Below are 16,748 nucleotides of genomic sequence, written 5' to 3' on the forward strand. Positions count from 1 at the left end.
TCTAACTTTATTCATAACCTAAAGCCTGCTTGTCCAACACTGTCTTTACCATCCATCAAACACACTCAGATACAGTTGCCGTAGAAACACAGAGTGCTAATTTCAAAATGCCTTTTTATAGTATATACTGGTAATTGGTAACATTAAGATAATTGTGCAGATTGCTTGTTAATTGTTATTTTGTCACTTCAAAATGAGACCATTTTATCATGCAGTGTTTCCATTATTTAGTCTATCCCCTGTGGCTTTTAATGGCAGTAGACTAATGTCCTCTGTATGTGTGTGTGTGTAACTGTGTGTGTGGGGAAATAAGAATAAAACACATGTGGTCATTTCTCATGCTGCCTCCCCATTAGCATCTGCCTCTCTTTAGTGTTTCCTAGGTCCTGTGATAGAAGATGGAAGGTGAGGGAAGGATTACTACTGTACTGTGGCATGAGCTGAAGAGGGCTGTGCGCAGAAGGGCTCCTCAACATTGTACAAGTCTTATTTGCAGCTACAGGAAACGTTTGGTGGAGTTGATTGCTGCTGAAATACTGTCTACAAGTTTCTAGCCTGCACTGTAGAAGTTCACTCAATGTGCTCAATAAAGACATGGACAGTGAACGTGTGACTTTTCAGACATGCATAGTAACCCAGAACTTTTCCGCATGTTACCAGGAGGAGTTGTATGAGTGAACGCAAATGTACAAATTTGTTGTATTGGACATTACCTGGACTTTAACCTGCCAGCCCCCTAGTACAAAGTCCGGCTAACGTCAGAGGAAGCCTGTGTGTAAACAGAGCCGGGCATTTTTAGGAGAATTAATAGTGGGTGCTTTGACTTTATTATTATTATTATTTTGTTATTTATTTAAAAGACAGGAAGAAAAGCAAGATCCTATGCTAATCCTGCAGTGTACTTTTTGCGTTCTGCCATGCCTCCTGCACACGCTATACTGTTGCTGCTGCCCCTTGCCTAAACCATGCATTTCAAAAATACACACTTTAGATAATGATTAGGCCACATTTTACTAGCATCACTGTGGAAATCCAGGTAATTCCAAAGGGTTTACTTGCTTTTTTTCTTAAATGTTATTATTATTAAGCAATTATTTTAGCAATTTGGACATCCCTGGTCATTTCACATTGGTTATTTCTAATTGGAAATAAGTAGGCTAAGAATCCTGTACAGCAAGGGTGAGGAACTCCAGTCCTGGAGGGCCGGATTCCTGCACAGTTGGGTGGCTTTTCCACTCAAGCACACCTGATTTAACTCATCAGCTAATTTACATGTTAGCTGGTGTGCTAGAGCTGGGAAATCACCAAACTGTGCTGGAGTCCGGCCCTCAGTTTCTTTCCCTGCTCTGGAGAGAACACACTTCTGCTCATTTTAATGAACAATTACTGGTTAAAAAAAAGAGAAAAGAAATAACGTATATTGTATAATCAAAGATTAGTTAATTTCAGAAAAAAACAAAAACAAATTGTGCCCAAATTGAGGAAATCCTCCAGAATTGCTTCCTCAAAAACTTTTCAATTAGAAAATCAACAAAAAATGAAATTTGAACAAAACTTGCTAAACCTATAAATAATACCCATGTAAACAAATAAAAGGGTCCCGGGGCCTAGTGTCTTGCAGGGTCTTGACCCAAAGAGGCTTGGCTTTTCTCTAGGTTGTGATGTTGGTTGACACTGACAGACAGAAACACCCCCCCCTCTCTCTCTCTATCTGTCTCAGCACTAAAGCTTTGGCCAGCCTGGGTTTTCCATTTAGTCCATTTGGTGCTCAGCAGAGCGGAGCGGTGAGCAGGTCCAGAGCTGCCGTCCAGCACAAAGGGAGGCCTAGGTCTAGAGCACAAAGCCTCAGGAGACAACAGGCAGCGTGTGGGCCTCCTTTCATTCTCCATGCATTTCCTCATCTGCTCCTCCACCAGCCTTCTCCCCCCTCCTCCATCCATCCACCCATCCATCCACCCACTGCTCCGCCTGGCCCACCTCCGCTCCGGACACAGCGCAGGTGCATCGATTTAAAAAAAGGCAGTAGAGGAGAACGAGGGAGAATAAAGAGGAAACCTTTATCATCTGAAAGGCTTAAAAGTGCCCGACTTCCACGCCTTCCCTTTCTCTCTGCTTTCTTAACCCGCCTCTCTTTCTTCTCTCTCGCTCGCCCTGTCGCTTTACATTTTTCTCCTCTTTTTCTGAGTTTGATTGACAGTTCAGTGGCAATATGGCCAGATCCGCTAAGCGCCAAAGCATAGTGAGCAACACAATGAATGCCTCTTTAGCTTCACCTCCTGTTCCTCATGAGGTTTGACCCATGGAGAGCACTATTTTTGGTGAAACCTGTTTCCAGCAGTAACATACTAGAAAAAGCATGAGGAATTTGCGTATTTTACACAAGAGACATAGAAGAAGAGAGAGACTGTATGTGTGTGTGTGTGTGTGTGTGTGTGTGTGTGTGTGTGTGGTGTGTGTGAGAGTGAGTGAGGCAGCCGGCGGGTGGGGGGGTATGGAGAGAGGGAGAATGAGTGAGGCAAGAAAAAAAGGATTAGTCTGAGTAGACGGGAGGAAAGCGGGTGTTCGTTTGGCCTGTATGGATTTTAATTAGTGTTAATTGGCCACTGAGGGAAATGAAGCCTCAGAGAAATGTGTGTGTATGTGTGTGTATGTGTAGAAAGCACCCCCCTCCTCTCCGCCGTAGTGATGGTTGCTGTTTGTACGCTGGACTGAATCCCTGGTCAGGTCTGTATTGGTACACAGGTGGGCAGAGGGACTGTACTCTCTTTGGCTCTCTCACACACATACACACACTCCTCACATCCACTGGGTCACTCACCCTATAGAGGTCTCCCGCGCCTCTCTCTCTACATTTCTCCCTCTCAAGGCACTGAGACAGATAGACGAACCAGCAGTTTCCTCTCCTCACTGAAGTGTCCATAAAAATAACTTCAATTATTATTTAAAAACTACATTTGCAAGGGAACTGTAATTAAGCTAATAAAAAATGTGGCATAATAAGAAATCACAGTTCCAGAGAACTGTAGAGGACAATATGAGATGTAGAAGACCAAAAAAACCCTTGAAGGGTGTTTGGACTCGTAGCTGGCTATCTAGGCTTAAAAAAAGTTAGCTAGCAGGCTAAACTCCACAGCACAGACCATGTTCCAGCTAATTTGAGGCTCAAAACATTTTTACATTTTTAACATTTAGAGAGCACATCATCAAACCAGTGAGCTGTGGCTCTATTAAATGCACATTGGGAAATTAGCTTATCTGACAGTGTTCTAGATAGACTTAGAACATAAATCTGTTTTGAAATTTTGAAACAGTCCTCATTTAAAGATACTGTCAACATTTATTTATTTATTTTTTATCGTTATACCGCCCAACCCTAACTAGAAGTCAGATTTTGAAAAGAGGATGGCTTCTACAACAGTGTGATGATGAAAGCTTTTGGAAAGGCCCCATGAAAATTTGTGGACAGATGAAGATGTGCATGCAAGACGATCCAAGAATACTGGGCCTTGGAAAAGTGGGACGCTGGGTAAGTGGGAAATGAAAAGATGTTGTGGCTGGCTTTAAATGACTCCAAAGGAAGCATCTGCTAGCCTTCACCATTCCATCTCTGGGAGCATTGTGTGATAGGGGAAGTCCTGACGAAATTGGGGTAAAATTGTGAACTAGAGCTTTTCCAGCCAGTCTGTCTGAAATGATCTGGCAGATCCTCTAAGCGCTGTCTGGTTATGTGCTTCTGAGAAGTGGTGGACTGAAATGACAGACCAGTTTCTGAAAGGCCCTCTTACCTTTGCTGAGGGGTAGAGCCGAAGTGGCGTCAATTGTCTGACAATAGCAGAAAATCTCACTAATGACATGGCACCGTTCCTCATTTCCATTCTGATCTTTCAATAAACTATTATGTTCAAAGACTTGCCTTTCATGGAGTATTCTTACTCTGCCCACCTGTTCGCTCGGTCTTCTCCAGATTTTCCTCCTTTTCCTTGTTCCTTTCAGACCTTTCTCCACGTTTTCCTGTCTATTTTTTGCCCACCTTTATTTTCCAGCTCGTCTGCCTCCCTCACTCAAACACCTGGTGTCATTGGCTGTTACCTAATATCATCTCTGTACCACCCACCGTCGAGCATTAAACACAGACACATACGCTCACACTCAGACACACATGTGCCCCATACCACAGACACACATACACACTATCTCTCCTACCCTCAAAAAAAAAAAGCAGAAGTCACGTGTGGACACATGTGCAGACTACAAACACACAGACAGCACTCTAAATAAAGCAGTCAAAACAGCAGCATATAACACACCGACACACACCTCAACCTCACACTGAGACAGACACATGGGCCGAGAGAAAGAACAAACAGCCACCCACACTCACACACACACACACATCAGCATGGTACAAGCCTGCAAAGGCCCTTAAAACCCCACTGCAATTTGCAGGACAGCCTTTAATCCAAAGAACAGAGGCTTTCCCTGCAAACACAAAGATACTACAACACACCAAGCTTTGCCAGTAAACTCCAGACCAGTCCTGTGGTACTTATCCTCAAGCTGGTCCACTCACGCATTTGGATTTCCTGCCCATTAGCCTCCCCTGTTCATGCCTGCTGGTTTCAGGAAAGACACACTGGCTAATCTCCACATTAACCACTGCACAGCTGATCTACTGATGCTTTACCTGGAAATCTGTTCAACAATCTGTTCAACTCCCACAGCAACTGATGAGAGGTTACATGAGCAGGACATTAGTTAAAAAATCCCATTCAACCTAGGGACTTCAGGCTAAGGTTTACATTTGTTACATAGCTGTAAGTCTGCAGTTTGTGCAACAAGAACAGCTTTAACAGACTTTTTTTCCACAGTCACTACATCATCACGTCCAGCTTTGAATAGTAGCCTTATCTAACTTCCACCTAAACCACTTTTTTTTTTAAACCTTCCTCAAAAATCATCTTCCTCAAAAATCTTTGAACTGCTTCTAATGCAGAGCCATTGAACAGCTCAAGTACCTGTCAATTCTGTTCTGATGGCTAGCATTGTGCTGAATGATGCCCACCCAGAGAAAGCCAGGCCAGTTATGCGTTCTTGGCTGCAAGGGCACGGATGGCTGTGGCATCATCAGGAATCAAACTCTGATCTACTAACGATCAGACTAACGTTTAGACATATATGGACTTGGGAGTGAATGGTACTCTAAACAGTTATTTTTAAAAGGGTGCACTCATTTTTGGGGTAAATAAAATTCTCAAATGTGAACAAACCCCAGTATATAGTTTTTTTTATTGTGTATGTTCTAATAATGCACAACAACTGTATGTTTTTGTATGATTTTTTTTGTTATTAAATAAATATTATATAAAATATGATTATACAGAATTTTGAGATGCACTAAATAGCTTCCTAAAGAACTGGAACTGCAGAATTTGCAAGGTCAGAGATTTACACCCCTACAGTGTAGCCATACAGGCTGAGGAGTATATTTCCACATAGTAAAAAGCCTGAGTCAGTAAAGGTAGTTATGGGGTGACCATGGTGCTGCTTCAGCACTTCCTGACCAAGGTTTTAAAGTCTACCTGCTCCTGCGGAAACTGCACTAAGCCTGGTCCTCTGATGTGAGCCCTCCCTCGCTCTTCCCCCTCAGACTAGCTCTGTTCAAACAGCGGAAGATGTTTGACACACTGCAATGCACAAAACACTAATCACACACTGATAACACACTCCTACAATTACTGCTAATACAATATTTACTGCTCTATCCCCTGAGAGACAGCATGAACGAGAGAGAGAGAGAGAGTGAGAGAGAAAGCGCAAATGAGAGCGAAAGACAGATGGAGTGAGATCGAGAGAGAGAAGGAGAGAGACCAAGGAGAGAGCGTGACACGTGAAGGAAAAGACAGAAGGGAAGAGCAAGAGAGCGAGAGGAGACAGTGTGAGAAAGAAGGAGTGAGAGAGAGAGAGAGAGAGAGAGAGAGAGAGAGAGAGAGAGAGAGAGAGGGGTGACAATGAGAGAGTGATAGAGAGAAAAAAGGGAAAGAGAGAGGGAGAGACAGTGTATGGGGGGGGGAGTGTGAGAAGATAGTGAGTGAGAAAGAATAGGAGAGAGAAGGAGAGCGAAAGAGACGGAGAAAGAGAGCGAGAGAGAGAGAGAGCGAGAGAGAGAGACAGTGCATGAGGGGGGAGAGAGAGAGTGTGAGAAGAGAGCGAGAGAGAGAGAGAGAGACAGTGCATGAGGGGGGAGAGAGAGAGTGTGAGAAGATAGTGAGTGAGAGAATAGGAGAGAGAGAGAGAGAGAGAGAGAGAGAGAGAGAGAGAGAGAGAGAGAGAGAGAGAGAGAGAGAGAGAGGAAAGGGGACAAGAATAAAAGCACAATCACTCATGAAGATCAAGAAACTCATGAAGGACATTTCCAAGAAACTCTGTGTGTGTGGTTGGGGGGAGGGGGGGTTATGTAGTGGGATACAGAGCAGAGTATGCTCTCTCCCTCTCTCTCTCTCTCTCTCTCTCTATACAGCTAGGTAAGGGGGGGGGGGGTAAGGTCATAAATTAGGCAGGGAAATTACTGCTAAGTGTGCGAATAAATTAAAGTGTGCTTGCTTCTGTAAACACTGTCTGACTACATAATTACTGAACACACTCTGGGAGAGAGGGGGGAGCAAGAAACCGAGAGAGGGAGAGGGAGAGAGAGAAACAGGCTGGAAAGTGGAGCTTTGTCGGGGCAATATGCATGATTACCACAACATGAGGCACAACTACGGACCCACCTGCACTCACTTAAACACACAAGCAGAGGATGGATAGACGTTTTTACAAAGACGATGCATACTGTGCTTTCAATTATTGTACACCAGGAGCTTTTGTCTTCATGCTCTTTCCTTCAACCATTACAGTTTTCTGTGCTATTCCATAATTTCAAAACAAATAACCTTCAAGAACAATCTGTAATGGACACCTACAGTTTACAGCTCTACATCTATTAAGACCTCTTGATCGGAACTGAACTGAGTGGAGAATGAGAGAGCGAGACTGTAGAGGCAGAACACAAGAAACACAAATGAAATAAATGTAATGGCTAAGTGTTCAGAAAGGAGTCCCCCTCAATTTGATATTGCCAACTCACTCACCCATTTTAACTACCACTAGCACTGCTCACGAAACTCTCAGACTCCAGCCACGGATGGCAAAGCAGCATGGCTTGGGATCCGAACTCTCAACACCTGGACCATAGTGGTAGCACATTAGACCACTGAGCCGTTCAGAGCCCTGCTATTCTCAGTTTTAAGCTTTAGCCCATGAACGCTTTAAAAAATGAGACACAATACAAAGCAGCCAATCAGAACAGAGGCCATTACTGCTGACCGGGACCTCTCTGTGAGCTCTAGCGTTATGACCCAGACCTTGATATGTGCAAACGCTACAAGATAAATAAATGTTATTCGCCTCGTCTGGGAGTGGTCAAATGTTTTGTCTTCTGTGTTTAATGCATACGTTTGAAAAGCCCAGTTCAAATGAAAGCTCTGTTAATGTGAAAAAAGTTAACAAATTATCTACAATAAAATTATAATTATAATAAAAACTACCATAAGCAAAATCTAAAAAGTATTAATTAAACAGTAACTCTGTATTTAATTTGTGCATTTTAAAAAAGAAAATAACAGTTATAAAACCTTTTACATATGACTGTGGTTAAAATTACAGCACTTGCCAGTTGTATGCTTTCCAACTGACATTTTAATATAAAACAGATTAATCATTCAGCCCTAACTATAAATAATAGAGTGCTTTTTAATAAAACAGTGGAAACCATTTTAAATTATTTTGTTTCTCTCCACATGTACATGAAATACAGTGTAGGTTTTGCTGAAACCAAAGCATAAAAAGAAAAGTGTACATAATGCCCTTACTTTCACTCAAAAGTTGGTAATTGGTGTATATATATATATATATATATATATATATATATATATATATATATATATATATATATATATATACACACACACACACACACACACACACACACACACACACTCATCTCATTCAACTGCAGCTGCATTCAATTGCTAGTCTTCTGCCTTCAGTTGTGTCTTCAGTAACTGAAACGCTGCTTAGATGGGTTAAGGTCAGGTGAATGACTCTGCCATTTAAGAACATTCCATTTCTTTGCCTTGAGAAGCTCTTACTTTCACAATTTCCACCCTCTCATCCACCCATCAGTTTTGCAGCACTGACAGCAGTCACATTATCAATAGACACCCAGTGGCCCAGTGCTACTGGCAGCTGTACATACCCATGCCTCCACCACATTTGACAGTAGTTTGCTGATTGCTTTATTTCAAATCCACTGTGGTGGTGTACAGAGACAAACTGACAAAAACTGTCAGTGTCCGTGTCCAAATACTTATAGACCTGACTGTATACGAATGCAGCTTAAAATATGAGCTTTAATTCAAGGGGTTTAGCAATTCAAGGGGTTTAGCAAAAATAGTTGCATTAATCGTTTAGGAATTACAGCTATTTTTTTACATAATCTCTACATTTCCACAGACTCAAAAGTAATTGGACAATTGAGGAGATAAACAGTCTGGAGTTAAGTGTGGGATTTGTATTCAGTAGTTGTTCTTGGGAACATGCAATACATGCTTCAAAGAGGTGAACCTTACACTCTATACACCCTGTATCTACTGTACATGTGCGCAGAAAAGTCACTCACATTTGGCTGGCAGGCCGTAGGCTCCGGTTATTTTGGCCTCTCCCGTTTCACACCCTCCCAGAGTGGCACATTCCTTCCTCAGGAGAGGACCAGCGCCGCTGTGAATGGCTCCGTCCACTGTGGGGAAATCAGAGCATTAGTGAGGAAAAGTCAACAAATCAGCAGAAAATGAGCAGAGGGCTGAAGCTGGTGAGACATCTGGCTTATGGGGTACAAACGCAATTCCACAACAGCTCAGACATCAGTAGTCGTATCATCGCATAAAGTGCTCTAAAAGTAAAAACGGCGCCTGCTCCTGGGGCGTTCCAGGCAGCCTCTGTTCTCCTGCACGCTCCGGGACGCTGTATGGAAACGTCTGCTTTCTCTCAGAAGAACTGATAGCAGTGTTTTGTTGGAGCGCTTGAGGGCCTTCAGCACCCCGACACTTAAAGAGCAGTATGCTCTGCATCTATAAGAGAAAGACACGGGGTGATAACGAGAGAGAGAGGAAGAGATAAAGAGGGGGGAAACACAGGAATAGAGCAGAAGAGAGAAGTAGGGGTGATGGAAAAAGAGAGAGAACGTGAGAGAGAGAGAGAGAGAGAGAGAGAGAGAGAGAGAGAGGGGGGCTCTCTCTCTCTCGCTCAGCACATAAATTGAGTGAGTGCTTTATCAGAACAGAGGAGGATGAGAGCAAAGGAAAGAGTAGAGAAATAAAGATGACGTGAAAGTGGTGAGGAAAGATGGCCAGGGGGAATAGACTCGCTTCCCGTGTAATTGTAACACAAATACACACATGCACGCGCACACACACACACACACAGGCACATTAAATGCAGACTTCTTGTTAGCAGGTGTTAATTGGCTCTGCACTTACCCAACTGGGGTCTTTCTAACATGGAAAAAAAAAATCTAACCCATGTTCTTACACCATGTTTTTTTTCTCCCCTTAACAAAGACACACACCCACACACTCATGAGCGTACATAAATAAGTCAGTCATTAACAGCTAGTCTCAGTTTCTTGTCCGGTCTCAAATTGCCTTGGATGAAGAACTACTGACTGGTGCTGATGAAAGCGCTTCTGTCATTGGCCGAGCTGGTCACCATGGCAGCCATTAGTGGAGACATTTGATTGGATCAGGCACATCTGCTTGCCCATGTCACAAATCCCTCGACACTGAAACATGCACTCTGTTCCCCTCCCTTACATGTTTGCCAAACTGGCCACACAGTGTTTCCCACCACAACCTACAAAGCCAAGGACATACACATATGGGGTGAATCCCACCCACACGCATAAACACCGCATATGCCGTCCAACAATCAATAAACAAAGACGACAGCACATGGAATGTTGGGCAGGAAGGGAGACGCACAACAGTTTTCAACGAGTTCAGATGAACCTTATTTGCTGTATGGCATGTTGGTACTGGCTGGTATGGCAACAGGAAATGATGATTCGGATATCAGAGAAAAATCTGATCCTGTAAGAAATGTATTCTAATGTAGTGCTGTAATAGAAGCTGTGCATTTCTTCCGGGAGGGTAGTCGAACGTTTGAGCAGTTTGAGCAGGGTAGTCTACTTTCAGATTGTCATCTTAAGTGAAGTTCTTGGTACAGTAAAAAAAAAAAAAAAAAAAAAAAAAAAAAAAAAAATCATTTTAAAACTTCAATATCAGGAAAGAAAAAGCAGTATCCTGCTGCCTTTAGCAGCATACCATGAATAAACTATGGGCAATAATTTACAAGCTTTTCTTTGTACTTCCTAAAAGAACAGCTGTCGACTTCAGCATGTGCCTGCTGCAGTGATCGACATAACAGAATTTTTTTTTTTAAAGCAGCAGTATGCAATAATTGGAATTTCCTGCTCCTAGGCTCCCCCTACAGTCTAGAAAGTTGAATTTGTGCTTTGAGACACCACTAAAAGATACTCTTGTTACCAAGCATTTTACAAGCTGACAAACACAGCACAGTCTTCAATATTACAGAATTTTACACAAATATGACTCCAGTTACGCAGCATTAAGCAGTTCTCACAAACACTCTCCTGGCCGCATCTCCAAAGTTACATAGAGCAGTTTCTGGTGTGGCAACAAAAGTGGTGCTACTCTCCCTATCAGAAGTTAGTGGAGAATCAACATGATTTTATTGCTGTTAACGTAAAAATGCTACATAATGCTGCTTAAATAATTTGCCATTTTATTTATGCTCTTAAACTCATGGATTAAATAAAGCGTAGTACAAACGCCTACTAATTTAATACTGATCAAATTTGCTTTCACTAAACTGACAATCAACAATAGTTTACATAAAATACATTTACTAAAACTGTTGTAGCATGTAGGCTACAGAATGTGCCGATGAAACCCAACGTCCTTCAGAACAGTGTGTGCTTACTCGCTGAAGGAAATCCACTCTTATTTTTGGCTGTACTGCACTTTTTGTGACTCTTCTATACCATCAAAACCTGTGGCAACACATTACATTGTTGTCCTTGCAGGGACTGTTGTTTTGGTTCCTGCTGTTTTGTTGTATTCTGCATATCAACAGGAGATCACAGTATCTGTAGTGAGGTTCTTCAGTACTGTATCTGCTCTCCATTCTCTACCGTAGTGGTTATGTTAAACTGCTTGTCTGGTGTCTCTCACAGAAACTCTGAAATGGCTCCATGTGGTTCCCTTAGCCATTGCTTTCCATGCGCCTTGGGCACCCATAACCCTGCACTAGTTTACTGGTTGTCCTTCCTTTGAGCACTTTTGGTAGGTGCTAACCCCTGCATACCGGAACCTTTTGGATAAGCCCTTACCCTGATGTCTAATCATCAGTTTCTTATGCTCATTTTTTCTGTTTCCTACATCAAGACCTGACCGTTTACTTGCCGATATGTATATCCCACCCAGTGTCAGATGCCATTATAATACCATAATCAAATGTTATTTAATTCACTGGTTTTAATGTTATGGCTGATTGGTGTAAACTCCAGACATAAGAGAGAGAGATAAGGTTGATAAATGCTGGAGTACTTTATTAACAGCATGACCTCATATAAATGCACGTAAACACTCACTGAAGGTGGAACACGCAAAGTAAGAGGCTTCGGTACATGGTGGCTGTGCTGCACCTCAGCGGCACTAGCTATTGCTCATCCTGCTCACGGATCAGACCAACCGCAGAGCTTTCTGACCGTGATCCACACAGCATCGCTAAATTACTACCTATTCAGTTATTACGTGGGTCTCTCGCTTGCTCACTCACTCTTTCTCCATCTCTCTCTCTGTCTTCCTGCTTCAGCTTTCAGCTAGAGAATAATACCATAAATGTGGGTATGGAAAAGAAACAATGGTGCTCTAATTCATGTCTGAAATTCGCCACAGTCACAACATGACCCTTAGTGTCTGCACGCCTCCATATTATCTCTCTTGCTCTCTCTCTCTGTCTCTCCATGTCCTCAGCTCTGATTTTGGTTCAAAGAACACAATTTTACATACAATAGCAGTAATGGACTAGAGAGTATAAAGGCAATTAGTATGCACACAAATTCATGTTAGCAATACTTCAATACAAAATGTATAGCACATTTTCTCATGTTTTAAACATCAATATTTTGCTACTTTGGCTTTGTCCCCAACCCAGACTTTTCTACTCCAGTAAAAGGATAAAGTGATCAATTCATTAAAAATACAAATCATATACTAATTTATTTTTAACATTTTAAACATTTGTTTATATGTTAACCATAGAACCAAAGAAAGTGAGCACACGTTGGCCATGAGTAACATTTTAATGGCTTGGAAAGTAAGTAATTTGATCAGATATTCATCTAAAGCACAAAATAGATTATTCAACATCATTTCACTTTATATAGTTACTGCAATATTAAAAATAAAAACATACACTGTGTATACACACATTTATATATATTTCAAATGCATCATATACTAACTGCTGAGTAGTGTTATAAAATCCACAGGCATTTTTCTACCAAAAAAAATCATAATAATAATAAATAAATAAATACATTTATTAGATGTTTAGATGCATCACTTCAGTTCACTGTTCTGTTAGTCAATATGGCCATAAGACATAAGAGAATAGCTTCAGAGAATATGGAAGAATGCGAAAGGAATAATAAAAATTGGTGAACCCTTTGGAATGACCTGGATTTCTGCGTTGCAACACTTGGCAAATAAATATAAAACATTTGAATTCTATATAAGGTCAGTTTTGGCCATCATTAATTAGTATTGATTGCTCATTATATTTTGTCTATAGTTAAGATGGTAAAAAGAGCCCCCAATTGAAGCCTCAGCCATTCACACATTCTTGTGGATCATGGTAACCCCTAATGTTAAAAGTTATTTCAACCAATTAATTCAGTAAAAACAAAGACTTTGAGAGTGGTTTGGTATCTCTGATTTCTTTACAGTGGTCGTGATGGGAACCCTACTTCGCAATGTCTACAACACAACTATAGCTATTTTATGAATGATACAAAACCACAAGTGAACCCACATGTCTTCTGAGGTTTAAATGCAATGTTGCTGATGGTAAAATGTGGTAAATCTGCAACACAACAGTTTCTTTGAGGACTGTTTTGCTTACATCGCCCAGTATCCACCATGAACATGTTTACATTAATGTTTTAGGCCGGAAAACAATGTCAGGCTTCAGGCAGCGAATTCACAACAACAATTCTATGTAATAGTTTTTAGAGGCTTTAGATGTCTGGTCCCCTTCCCCACCACTGTAAGGAATCCTGAGCATTTCTCACCAAACCACTTTGGGTGACTGTTTATACCATTTACACATTACACCCTTAGGATTTCTTAATGGGTGTAATTCTCTTTTGAGTGGAGTAATTAATCCAGTGACTATCAGACTACATCTAGTCAGTGTTGTTTGAAATCTGCAGGCACTTGAACGTGACATTTCTGCTGTAGTTGTATGTATGATTTATTTGTTTTTTAGTGTAGACCTGTTCGCTGCTTTTGTATACTGTGTAAACAGTAAATATGCCACCTGTGGACAGGTATGGGGTTCAGCTAGCCCCAGCGTTATGATCTGGCCTCCCTTGAAAGTACAACAGTGTTTATTTGCTGATGGGCCTCTCTCTCTCTCTCTCTCCCTTTCACATGTGTAGAGACCCAACACTTGAGGAGATTTTGACCCCCCCCCCCCCCCGCTCTCGCCTTAACGTTGAGAGGCTGTGTCCTTCCCTGCTGTATCGTTTGTCCCTGCCTAATTATCACCCAGGTTCAGCAGGCCTTAACAAACCTCAGGAGTGGAGACTACAAAGAGGTGGGGAGGGTTTGTGTGTGTGTGTGTGTGTGTGTGTGTGTGTGTGTGTGTGTGTGTGTTTGTGAGTGATATAGAAGAAAGAAAGGTGTGAGCATGAGAAAGAGAGAGAGAGGGAGGGAGGAAAAAGTGGCGAGTGTGGGAGTGTCAGGGCACGAGAGGAAGCTATGTGTCTGCACACAGACGACTAAAAGGAGGGAAGGCAGACGTGTCGTTGTAGTCCGGGAGAGAATGAATGGTATTGTACTGTTACTGTTTTGAGTGGAAGACTCCTGAGACTCTAGATTCATCTGTTCAAAGCACATAGTTCCAGTCCTTAGCTGTGTCCTAAACTGTCCCCTATTCACCATGTAGTCCAGTACTTTGGGGTTCCGCCAAAATGTAGTGCTGAATTAGTTTTACACACACAGCGGGAGTTTTGAACACAGCCCTAGCCTTTGTCTTTCCTACTGGTACAAACTCCCTTTCTGATGGTAGATGCAGTACTCAAACATTAGCTGTGCACGGCTGGGTCTGGTGGGCAGTGCCACTGCAGTGCTGAGAGTGACCCACCGCCCCAAATAACACCTGCTCTGTGGAGGTCCTGACCACTGAAAAACAGGGTGAAAGGAGGCTAATAAAGTATGCAGAGAACCAGAGGGACTAGTCTGTAATGACAGAACTACAAAGTGCTCCTACATGGTAAGTGGAGATGACATGCTGATATGATTCCAAAGCAGGGGTGGTTATAACTTTCTTAAAAGACTGTGTATAACATTCTGCACACAGTGGAGTTCAGTATTAGATGCAAGACTGATAGTCTCAAAAAAATGTGCTAAAGGCCATCTTTCCCCACAAACCCATGCAATTATGCCAACTGACATGTCCTGCAACACAGTGCTGCTCACCTTTTCCTTCAGTTGGCTGAGCAGGCCGCTCTTGTGTAGGGCTGGTTCACTGGTAGTTGTATTGGGGATCGGGATCGGAGCCTGAAGCTTTATCTGCGGGGCCAGGCACCAGGCAGGAACTAATGATTCAGGATGAATAGCTTGCTAAAAGTTTGCGTGGATTGACTAAATGTCGGCTAAAAGAGGAGTGAAATGTGAACAGTCAGATTTTTCTGTGAAGATATTCAGTAGCTGTCAGAGTCAGAGGAACAAAAGCAGCTTGCTGCACTATGAACTAAGCTAACAGGTTCATTTCCACCACTCACAAACCTCAGCCACTTTTCTACGTGAAAAAACGAGACACATTCTTTCTTGCGTCTGTCCTGTCTCTCGTCTATTTCTGTCCTTTATTTTTGGAAGCTGAGACATGATTTTCTTTTACAATTCCACTTAAGGCATTTGGCGCTCTCCTCCAGAGTGACTTACATTCGAATGACGTTACACGAGTAAGAGAATGTAGTGGTGTGCTTCACTGGCTGAAGAAACAAACCCTAGTCTGCCATGGAATAGGCAGTGTTGTTAGCTGCTATGCTAGACCAACCCCATGATGCTCCACTTGTACTCAGTGTCGGTTAAGGCTCTTACAATTGTACAATTGTGCCCTTCCCCACCACCCCTGTTTGGAAGAGAGCAGGCATGTCCCGATCCTATCCAGAACAGCAACATGTACTTCATTTCTGTTTAACTTCCTGTAAACAACGACTTCATCAAAATTGTCCTGCGCCAGGAGAACTGTTTAGAGGAACGGTGGGGATTCTACAACGCGGTGAAACAGCATTCTCGTAACGTCTCCATCAGAAAATGCAGACTATTTAAACCGTAAGTGAACAAACTCTGTAATACTGCTCTCATCTATGAGTAAGCACGAACATGCACATGCACAAACAGGAAGAGGGAGAGAGAAGCCAAGGTTCACAGTAATTATTACTCATATTACATCAACATTTAATACGAAATTTCTCACATTAACATTTAATTATTTTTTTTTGACCGACGTGTTTCCTGTGATCAGATTCCGTCAGGCAAGTGGAAACACATCTGTCAATATATATATATATATATATATATATATATATATATATATATTAATGTGAGAGATTCCATAATAAATGTTGACGAAATCAGTCTCTGACCACCTCCGAATGTGATTCCAGTCATCCGATCATAATCCGATCACAATGTGTCTTGGGATGTTTGCAGCTGGCTTTCCATGTGGGCATGTGAAATCTGAAGGACATCCAACCATCACCAAAAACGCTTCTTAATCTCAATCTTAATTCGAGTCTTTGTTTTAACCACGGTGTTCAGAAAGCCATCTGGTGTCCTCGGGGTGCAATTCACGGACTTAACTGCCCAGCCGGCAGCACTGAGGAGCGTTCTCAGAAGGTAAATAAAAGAGTTTAGAGTCTGCAGTGTGGAGCTATTTTACAGTGGAACATGAAAACAGACCATAATACCTGAACCTTTATAAAACTATCACTGAAAGGCCTGTTTTTACTCACCTTTCTTTGTTTTTGATCTTATTATTAATCAGCAGATCATCTTATTTAAACACAAAGATCAGATCGGAATTGCCTGATACTCAGCAGTGAAAGACTCTGAATGGATTGGGGGGTAAAATAACCTGATGAGGACATCCCCAGAAGAGAGGGAAGAGAATAGGAGGGATAGAGAGAAGATGATGTGGACGCAGGAACGGACAAAGCTGAAAAGGCAAAGGTCACGACTAAATCATTTCCATTTGCCTTCATAGCTTTGCTTTGTATTTGAGACTCTGTGTAAGAGCTGTAAGGGTCAGAACTGAGCTAAACACAGGTCTGCATTTGTGTG

At 42.1% G+C, this 16,748-nt stretch overlaps 1 protein-coding gene across 4 annotated transcripts in view; it reads right to left on the bottom strand.

Moving 5' to 3' along the window:
• The window catches only part of macrod1 (mono-ADP ribosylhydrolase 1), a 105,672-nt gene that overhangs the window by 20,424 nt on the left and 68,500 nt on the right, over positions 1 to 16,748 (bottom strand). For all 4 annotated transcript variants that reach the window (XR_011977919.1, XM_072663968.1, XM_072663969.1 and 1 more), the window contains exon 5: positions 8,717 to 8,833. Coding sequence is in view for 3 of the 4 variants with exons in the window: in XM_072663968.1 (XP_072520069.1) it covers positions 8,717 to 8,833 (117 nt within the window). In the remaining variant the exon portion in view is untranslated. The remainder of the gene's footprint in view (positions 1 to 8,716; positions 8,834 to 16,748) is intronic.

This window comes from Salminus brasiliensis, chromosome 19 (assembly GCF_030463535.1).
Source record: "Salminus brasiliensis chromosome 19, fSalBra1.hap2, whole genome shotgun sequence".
In the NCBI taxonomy this organism is placed as follows: Eukaryota; Metazoa; Chordata; class Actinopteri; order Characiformes; family Bryconidae; genus Salminus; species Salminus brasiliensis.